The 10,781-nt window shown below is 32.1% G+C and overlaps 1 protein-coding gene across 2 annotated transcripts in view; it reads right to left on the bottom strand.

Moving 5' to 3' along the window:
* Window positions 1-2,111: 2,111 nt before the first annotated feature.
* LOC144973258 (PDZ and LIM domain protein 3-like) overlaps window positions 2,112-10,781 on the bottom strand; it is a 32,891-nt gene continuing 24,221 nt past the window's right edge. Inside the window, exons 5-9 of one of the 2 annotated variants that reach the window (XM_078915487.1) lie at window positions 8,011-8,465; window positions 6,077-6,176; window positions 5,738-5,823; window positions 5,169-5,265; window positions 2,112-4,761 (exon numbers count right to left, since the gene is read on the bottom strand). In XM_078915487.1, the coding sequence (XP_078771613.1) occupies window positions 4,758-4,761; window positions 5,169-5,265; window positions 5,738-5,823; window positions 6,077-6,176; window positions 8,011-8,465 (742 nt within the window). In that variant the 3' untranslated portion in view covers window positions 2,112-4,757. Of the gene's footprint in view, window positions 4,762-5,164; window positions 5,266-5,737; window positions 5,824-6,076; window positions 6,177-8,010; window positions 8,466-10,781 lie in introns of those variants that run through there. The other variant, XM_078915488.1, reaches the window with a different exon arrangement.

Below are 10,781 nucleotides of genomic sequence, written 5' to 3'. Positions count from 1 at the left end.
ATGCACATGTCACAAGTACAAATAACTTTCAGTTATTTGTTCATTTATTCAAATATGTAGATAAATATTTGAACGAAACAAAAACTAACGAATAAAGAATCAAACATTCATAGTATAGAATGCATAGACAGTATTTATTGTGTTAAGAATTCAAACAAAGTCAACAATCTAAAAATAGAAAGTATATTATAATCTTTTTAAAGAGTTCAAATAGTCGACAATAAATTATAAATAAATGAAACAAACTAAATAATAAGATAAAAGGAAAACAACAAAACACACACCCAAACACAAGATTGAATATTATAGCATGAACGGAAAAATGAACACATAGAGAAACAAACATTTGATACAATATAACAAGATATAATCCGTAGATACTGTATTTCGAATTATTATTGGTAGTGAAGATGAGGTAGAAGAAGAAGAAGAGGAGGAGGAGGAGGAGGAAGAGAAGAAGAAGAAGAAGAAGATTAGAAAAGGTATGATATTGAAGGCAACAATAATTAAATGTTTTGTAAATAAATAGTTTAAACAGATCGAATTTGATATTATTCTCTATAATTTTTTTTTAAAAGGTGAAAAAAAAAGTGTCAACAGAGAGAATCAGTGGCCGAGAACTCATAACAACAACAATCTTAATAGCACCAAAATGTATCAGGTTAACTGAGATTTATTATTTATATATTATCCAGAAATATAGATGAAAATTTCGACAATTTCAACAACAAATTATGACCATTTCACCACAATCTTGAAAATGTCCATTTTGCTTGAGGTGTGTTAAATTGGAAGTTCCTTTAACTCACTTTTACCTACTTGAATAACAGAGCCTGATTCTTAATAAATAATACAATGACAACAAAACCTTAAAAATAAATAATAACAAGAAATGAAGTGAGTAGGAAAGTGCCAGAAGACAACAGAGAATAAAAACTTCGCAGTGGCGATGGGGTTCGGGCCCACGACTTTACTGGTACGACAACTTCGCTTGGACGGGGAGATCGTGACTCTACTGTATGAGCTCCACAACCCCAACTAAAAGTCGCTTCAAACCCCAGTCTAAGTAGAGCCTTCTCTCACTGACTTCTTGAGGTCACGGGTTCAACAAACACCACGAAGTAAGTTGACCAGCATTTAAGCTTAATAGCCAATATTAAAAATATACCTGAGGCCACAAGACAATAATAATAATAATAATAATAATAATAATAATAATAATAATGATAATAATAATGATAATAATAATAATAATAATAATAATAATATAATAATAATAAAATTAAAATAACCTTCGAAAAGAAAGAGTAGTATTGGCTTGAGTGAAAAATTAAGTAAAAATTTGGCGGATGCCATTGCATGAACGGCCTCGTAACATCCGCTACTGTAAAAGCATATTCAACGATAAAGATGGAATCGATAAACAATTTTTTTAATGAACCAGAAATCAGGAAGATGCAGTGTTTGAACTTCAATCGTTGATATTTAACTTGATAATGCTAAAAATTTTGGACTTATACAGCTGCAAGTGTAGCTTTAAGATCAGGACCTTAAGGTTGCAACGTTATACTGTGTGTACTGGTTTTTTAGTAAAATCTTCAATCTTCAATTTGCAAAAAGAACCCACGGGCCCATCACTTGCAGTAAGCAGTCGATTTTCGAACTCAGATTAGCCTTGATCTCAATGTTTAATCTAGCAGTGTTTTTCATTGTTAACAGAAATTTTTACATGTGTTTCTTGTCAGCAGTAAACTGCCTATGGCACAGAGGCAAGTTGTTCGTTCACGATAGTTGCTAAAGTATAGGTAAATAACGGGAAGATATCTGAAGAAGTATATCCAAAACTGTAAGTTATAAAAAAGATATGTACGTCAAAGTGTCACAAAACGACAATAGGCAACTTAAAAAGTATAATTGGACTGTATAGTAAAATATTCAGTTTACAAATAACCATGAAGTAAGTAAGTTAACAGTAACAGATATAACACAATTACTATTAGTAGAGGAAACATAAAATAATAGAAGAGATTTAAATGAAATATGACACTTTTTGTTTTGTTTCGTGTTTGTTGTTTTGTCTTTTTTTTAATTTTAAAAATTTCTTTAGCTTATTTTTGACAGCGAAGTGGCCAAGTGGATAAGACATAGCACTATAACATGGGTGGAAGGGGGGTCCTGGGATTAAGTCCCATACCTGTTATTTTCGTCTTTATACTTGAGCAAGATAATTAACCCCCAATTTGTTCTCTTGAATGACATGGGTTATTTATTTTGATATTTAATATTTATTCAACGAATTAACTTTACCCTACCTCAAAGAAATAAAAGATGATGGCTCTTTCAATACCATGCGGAAGGGTGTATTTTTATTTATTAATTTGCTTTTGTTTGTTAAAGGTTATATCAGCGCAGGAAGACAAAGTTCTCTTCATTCTAAGAATCCCCATCCAATGGAATACAATATGAATGCGCAGATGAAAGCAGAAGTTAATCAGATTTTTAAAAATAATATAACAAAACAAGAGACCTAAAAAGAAAAAAAAAACATTTAAGCATTTAAAAGTTTAAATTTAAAGAGGAAATATTTGTCAATCAGATCTTTATCTAAACATGCCTACATATAGCGAGTAAACAAGCTCTAGGTTTGTTTTTTTTAATATGTGAATTACAATTATAAAAATTAAAGTGAAAGAAAAGAAAATTAAACACTGTAATAACAATAATATTGTATGTGGGTAAGAATAAATTGCAAAGCAAATGTTATCCGCTCCAGAGTCTTTGTTTATCAAAGACCACTAACAGAAAATATACCACAAAAAATATAAATTAGAACATGAAAACAATAACCAATAATTGACATAGGCTTGGGGCTGCCCGTTGATAGGGTTACATAGACCATTCACGGTTATTATATCAATGCCATAGTGGCTTTTTAGGTGGACTTGTGGTGGAGAATTGTAAATAATGGCAGGATAGTAACATTTTGTTATTGCTGTACAAATGTTTAAAATTAATGAGTCAATAAGCCAAATAAGCCTTTCTTTTTATACAGAAAACTACTAAAATAAAAATATTTCAGATTAAAATTTAATATTTGAATCAATTGTATATATACTAAAATGGTATATAGTAAGTTGAGGGTTTCTAAATTTTTTTATTGCTGAAGTGGATATCATATTTTAACTAAATAATATTAAGTATGAAGACATTATTGGAATAGAACAGAACAAGACATTTATTAAAACGGTGTGGAAGAACCTTTGGCTTAAATTTATGGTCAGGTCAAAACAAAATATGAAAGAAAAATATTAACAAGAATCTTTAACAGCTGAGCATACATAGTCAATCATCAAAAGATGAAAAAATATAATCGTTTCGCATTAATTTATAGACAAATGCTTACTATGAAAATAGTTCCTCTTATAAATGGGAATCTAGTACCATTCTTTGATATGACTTGACATGTGTGACCAATCATCTCCATCCAGTATTATGTCAAAGTGACAAATTTACTGAACACTGACTTTTAGATCTAAGTTAGAAACTTTGATTTGAATTAATCAGTGCCTATCGAAATACTGAATGTTGAATCCAAAACCTTATCCTATATCCGACAAGTTGTAATTCCAACTGTTTTCATTTAAAATTCATTTTTAAAAAAAATCTGGTTCACCCCGACATAAAGCTGTATTGAGACGGTGAGTCACACCAAAGGGAAGAATACAGAACTGAGCTGCTGATGCACAGTTTGATATTGGGGACAAAAAGATTCCTTCTACCTCAATCAATTATTATTCTAAGTGCACGTATTCGAACACACAGTTTTAATACAATCACAATTTCCATATTAATTTAAATAACATCAACATTATAGCAAAAAATGAAAGTCACATTGAGGTTTACGCACTCAGCAGTTTCATAATGATTACTCCAAACAACTTTTTTTTTTAATAAACAAACAAAAGAAATACCTTCAATACCGGACAGATCTGAGGTCCTCAAAAATACGTTTTGATATGCAACAACTACAAACATTAGTAGATGTGTCCAAAAAAATTAAATATTAACGGTTCAAAGCAGATAATAATAATATAGTTATTTTCACGAAGCAAATTATTTCAGATATACTATGACGATGGTATAATATTTAGAAGAAGACTTCCAATACTTAATTTGGGTAACAAATGAAATTCTTGAAAGAAAAAAGAAAATTACCAAAATTCTATGATTTATACTGTACCTACCCTTGTGTATCCAGATAAACTGTCCATCATTATAGGTGGAAATCAATTTTCTGGCATTTTTAGACTCTCAAAATTTTAATTTTCACATGTAGAGAATGGGTGTTTTCTTTAAAGTACAAAATGTTTCATTGATAAGAAAGTTGTAATTTCTGACTTGTTGGGTTCAAATCCCAATATTGGTTTAACTGATGAATATTTTAACGTAACCGAAAAAAAATGACAATGTATATTTAATTTAACAATGTCCTTTTTAAAAAAATGAAATATCAAGGCAATTACTATCAGGACTTCAGTTTCGCTGCAGACATGCTCGATCAAATGTCTGCTTTGACCACTTCAAACTGGACGTAATTTTCTTTTAAACAGAGGCACTTCAAACAGTTGTATAGTAAAATTCTACAGAAAAACAAAGTGACAAATTCCAAAGACAAAATAAAAACGTTGATATGTAGTATTGCAATTCCTCTCTGTTTTGTGTCTCAAGTTGGTATTATCACACTCTGCAAGAATAATTTATCTGGTGAATTATGAAAAAAAAAACAATGAATCAATAAACAACGAGTCTCTGTGTCTGTGTGAAAAACAATGAACTACATTTCCTAGTTTTCATTATTCTTCGAGGGCTTCACAACTCTTAAACATTTTCTAAATAGTGACAGTTTCCATTGAAAATTAGATACGTGCATAGAAATTGTTAATTACATAAAAGGTTTTGTGAGAATATGTCCTTGATATGACAATTTAATTCTTCTTTTCTCAGAAATTAAAAAAACTATCAGAGCTAAAACAAAAAACATTAAATTGAAAAATCTGCAAGGATGCGAGCTTTTATTAATTAACTCTTTAATTCTTAAACTCAAAATTGAATTCACTTTTGATCGAGTGAAAAAAAGCAGCCCATATCATTAACAATTCGTACTTTACCTATAGACAGCAGTGGCAACCATGTTGGAACCTGGAGGTTGGGCCTGACGTTTGGCATGGATCTCACAGTACAGCTTGTCGTTGACCACAAAGAAACCTGTCATGTAACATATAATTGAGATATTATGCTTAAGGATTAATCATACTTAGAACTGGTTACAAGAAGTTTGTTATTTAAAATCAGTTTCATAATAAATAGTCTATGGCAAAGACTTGAAACTGAGTCAAATATAAAATTGGCTCACTCAAGGCCATGTTCAACAAGCAGTGCATCTGTGGCTTAGCTGTACAGTGTCCAGTCTTGTATCAAGCAACATTGCAAGTGGTTAGTGACCAGATGGGTGACAGTGAATGTTATCAGGGTTTGTGTCCTTTGCACTCATAGCACACAACCCCACATTCAGAACAACCGAGGGTCTTTATTTTCTACTAAGGGTTACTTTTAAATCTGCCACCAAGCCAAAATGAAACAAAAAACCATGCTTAATATAAACTTTTTTTTTTGTCTTAAGGAGTTTATCTTAAGTAGATTCCACTGTAGTTGTAGTTGACGTAAAATTAAGTTTTACCTTTTTGTTTGAGATTGATAGAGCATGAGTCACATTTGAAACAGGCAACATGGTAAGGAACACCATTGGCTCGAACTATCACTCCCCTGCAGACAAAGGAAATTTAAGAAAAAAATTCGGAAATCTGCATCAATATCAGTGTGATTGTGTGTTTGTGTGTATGTGTGTGTGTTTGTTTATGTGGGTGTTTGTGAGTATCTGTCTTGTTTTGAGTTGTTTTCCTTTGTTGATGATGATGATGATGACGATGAGTAGGAGGAGGATGAGGAAGGGAAGGAGGGGATAGAAGAAGAAAAAAGTAAATATATGGAAGACTGATCAATAAAAACAATATCTTACGTGGCCAACATGTCACATCCACCACATCGCATGGACTGTTGTTGGGGTTTTTCTGATGGTGGCTTGGCTACTGGAGCACTAACAGGCCTGAACCCAGGACCTAAGGATGGTCATAAGATCAGGTCAAGAGGTCAGCGAGAGAGCATCATAACACAGTAATCCAATAACAGAAAACAAACTAGCCTTACACTATATTCAGAGAAACTAAACGTTTGTTTTTGTTTTGTTTTAATCATTTTTCAAAATAGCCTTGAGCATCAGCCTGTGATTAATGTGCCCCTTTTATGGATTATTTCTGGTCTCTTTGAGCAAATTGGTGAATATCATCTTTAGAGCAAAACAGTTCTTAAGGTCAGAGAAAACATTATGTGCTTTGACAGTTAACTGGGAAAAAAGGCAAAATAGAAATAAAAATATTTCAATCAACATATTGTTAAAAAATTTAACACATATATAAAGGTCTATCTTGGTGTCTGTAGTGTTAAAAATTTTAAATGTTATCTTTATCAAAACAATTTCATTTTTTAAAGGGTTTTTATTTTTCGGACAACGAAATGCTTGCAGCACAAAGTCATTCACCATGCAAAGGAGCGTCCCATTATTGGGCATAAAAGTTAGTAAAGAGGGTGCACAAAAACGGCAATGTGAAGAAATGCAAAAATGAATGTCAAAACGAAAACCATGTTATCAATTGAAATACCCTTGGGCACAAATCAGTGGAGAATTTTTCCCAGGAATCTTTAATTTCAAAACTTTTTGAGCTTAAAAAAAAAAAAGTTTGACATATTGTGTAATCATATCCAGATGTTGTGGTTATTTAGACATTATCAATTAGTATTATAGGCTTTGTGTTGGTTTGGTTTTACTTGAATCAGATGTTGTTGTTTAAGATTTATAACTATCGAGGGTTTTTCAGGAGAATTCCGAATCTAATTCTGTTCTAAACAAAAATGAGTACTTTTAAATACTAAGCATTCATATTTCATAGTATTTTTTATTTTCACTTTATCCAATGGGGTGTTGACTTGTTATGGCTTTTCCTTCTTTTATAATCGACAACATTCTATTAATTATTTGATAAGTTGTAATTTGCGAAAAGGTGCTATTAATCTTTTAGTTTTGAAATTATATTAATATTCCAGAGATCACAAGAAAACGCTTGCTGGTTCAGATCATAGGTATAGAAAACTCAGTGTTGAGAGAATAGAAAGAATGATGGGAAGATTACATAAAATTAAGAAAGTGTACTTTTTTTAAAAATCTCCGTTGAGGGATTTTTATCCCTTTTAGAGATTAATTTTGGCATTGTCAATTCTCATTGCTCTTTTTTAAGTATGTAATTTTGGCTTATTTGCTTTCTTTTCTTTATTTTCTATCTCTTTTACTGACATAAAACTGAAGAATCAACTTATGGAAAGAATATTCCCTTTTGAACTGTTCCAACAAATACATGAACCCAAGAAGGAGGAGGAAGAAGAAGAAGAAAAAGAAGAAGAAGAAGAAGAAGAAGAAGAAGAAGAACTACATCATCAACAACAACAACAATCACAACAACCATTTCCTCTCCTCTCAATGAGAACCGAGATGAAAGAGATTTGATTCTGGTCCCACTGGCCATGTTACATTGTTGATTCCAATGATTGTTTACAGTAACCCATAGAAACAAAAAGTGATCATAATATCAGACCTGCCTACTACTTTGAAAATTTCGTAAAACTAAGAATTTTCAGATCCTAATTGACCATTATACAAATAACTTTAATTCATTAGAGGTAGAGATTGTTTAGAAACGAGTTCAAAGCATTGATTTAAAGTTAATTGGTAATTATTAAATAAAAGTAGTTATAATGTCCACTATGTTATTACCCCTGAAAACTACGATTTTTTTTCCAATTTCAAGTAGGCAGGTCTGTAATATATAACATAGTAATTACTATTGTGTTCCGACTCGGTTGCCATTTGTTCTTGCAGTCTGCTGAATGTTCTAGATTGAGCATTGGGATTTGTATAGCCTCGGTACTCTGGAGTCTCCCCTGTTTGCTCTTTGTATACAGCACTTTGGGAGACCTGAGGGACGGCGGATGGGGAGGATGGGGCCTCATGCTGAGACAAGGGGGGTGGATCTAAAATATTGCTGTTGTTGGTTGTCACAGAAATATTTTGGGGGGTGTGGATTTGGGTGGATTGGGGTTCTGGTTTGTGAAGGTAGGGCTCAGTCACCGCAAACGATGATGGAGGTGATGATGTTGGTGCTGGAGGTGAAGGTAGTGGTGGTGACGATGATAATGATGATGGTGGTGGTGAAGAACCTTGAACGTCATCCTCTTGTTCCAAAACTTGCCCTGTTCCAGATATTCTAGTGCCGACCGGTCGGTCGTTGATGTTCAGACTGAAAAGGTTTTAAAACACAGGAAATAAACATATACAGCCATGCAAAGACTAAAAAGTGGTCAACAAGAAGAATCTTTTATAAATATATTGAACATTGAGCAAGCACATGTAATACAAAACCAAAAACAGCCCTTTATTTGATTTGAATTTTGCAGAATGAGAATTGAAGTAAGTTTACCAAAAAGGATCCAGAATTTAAATTCACAAGAAAGGAACACATAAGATGATGGTAATGAAGGAATTTAACTATAACTAGGAAAATTTATCCCATACAAATGTCTTACTAAAAGGAGAGGTTGCAAACAAAAAGATAAATAGAACAAAGGGAGAAAAATAGGCACTGACATGACCCAAAAATGTCGCAAACATAGTCATGTCAGTGGAAAATGTGACTCGCCTTACGCCACTGACAAGATGGTGCTCTTTCAATCTTAGCGTGTCTTTGCAGGGTATTATGTTTTGTCGGCTCCCAGCAACCAGATGAGGACAATTACAAATTTACTGGGAACCAAGTTTTCACAGGGAGGTTGTAAAGACTTTATTTTAAAAGATGGCAAGGAGTGCTAAGAACAGGTATTGAAATACAAAATTTCATTGTACTCGTTATATTTTTCAGTCATAGAAGTGCCATAAAACTGAAGTGAAAAAAAAAACATAGCTTGAAACAAAAAATGAGCAGACCCCTTCAACCACTTGCTGAAGCGTAATTGAAATCACATAAAAAGAATAGAAAGAATAAAAAGTATAGAAGTAAGTACAATCAAGAAAAGGTGTTATAATTAAAATGTAAAATTCCATTTTAAAATTGTTATTAAAGAAATATGATGAAAGAAAACTTTGAACATTAGACGACCACAAAACATTACAAAGAAAAGCGTACAAAGAGCAAAAAGCAGAAACAACAATTAAATAGATTCATCCAACCATGCAATTTCATTCAATAACAAAAACTTCATTCACTGTCTGTTCATTGGATTTGAAATTCTTATTAATTTAAGACCTAGGGCGGATGATAAAATGGAATTTTAAGAGTTTAGATGACTCATTTTCTATTATTCTATCCTTTCCCATAAATAAATACTTAATAATGATATAAGTTCACGCAGGACCAGCCAATAACTGTCAAGGCAGTCAAAAAATAGAATCATAATCTTTTTAAAATAATTTCTTTCAATCAGAAATACTGAAATTAAAATCGTTCCAGAGTTAGAATAAGACCTTTTGGAATTCAAACTTTGCTCCCATAACAAATGGGAATATGTAAGAAAAATAAACTACATGTGCAAGAATCCTTCATTCCTCTATTTCTACTAGTATTATAGTCTACCTTTGTCAAGTAAATACCCGCTTCTTTATGCAATTTAAGATCTGAGAATTATACCAATTAACCAGTTAACTGCCGTAATCTAAATAAAAGTATAAAAAATATTGATAAATTTAAATGACCGTTATCTTGGCAAAAACTCTGAAACCTGTGACCTCGAGGAACCCCAGGTTTTAGATTTTTTGCCAAGATGAGGATCATTTAAATCGATTGATCATTTTTATGCCAATTTTTTAAATACATGTTTTTCCATATTACAGCAGTTAACTGGTTAAAGGATGATATTTTCAGAATTTTTTAATGATAAACTTGTTGCAGGCAACAAAACATGGAAAGTGTTGGGTTTTTTAAATTCGAATTTGAAGGAAACATTAATTATGATGAGCACTTTCACTTTTTACCGCTGACTTGACTGGGATATTGCTGCCTACAATATTTTGACGGACTAAAACTTCCATTGTTTTGTGGCTTTAATCATAACGATCTATTTTAAAAATCAGAATGTACACTTTTAAGGAACAAGTTACTTCTGACTGACATTTTCCATACATGGTAGGCCCTCACACTGCAAAATTATTGGTATGAGTCTAGATGCATATATTTGCAGGTCTGAAAACCGAGCGCAATTATGGGCCTGATTTAACATTGTTGCAGAGGACAATATTTTGAGTTGGTTGAGAGTATTGCCATAACAACAATGAGACCATAACAATAATATGTCAACAAATAAGTTAACTTGGTATGAATGATTTGTGTTGACACAGTATACTTGTGTCCATTTAGAAGTATTTTCTTTTAAAAGACTTTGTCCCTCCCACCTTGAGACATCAACCGTGTCGTACTTCAAACCAAAATAAATAAAAGAACATCAAAATAATTGTGCTTAGTGCCCTTACAAGATAGACACCCAATCCTGTATGGTATATGACTCACTACATAAATCAGGTACAAAAAACTTTTTTGGACAAATTTAGTGACTCCATTTATTTT

This window comes from Berghia stephanieae, chromosome 5, assembly GCF_034508935.2.
Source record: "Berghia stephanieae isolate SIO BIC M18660-M18661 chromosome 5, UCSD_Bste_1.3, whole genome shotgun sequence".
NCBI lineage: Eukaryota > Metazoa > Mollusca > Gastropoda > Nudibranchia > Aeolidiidae > Berghia > Berghia stephanieae.
The sequence above is the reverse complement of the archived record's forward strand: the minus strand, read 5'-3'. Positions and strand labels throughout refer to the sequence as shown.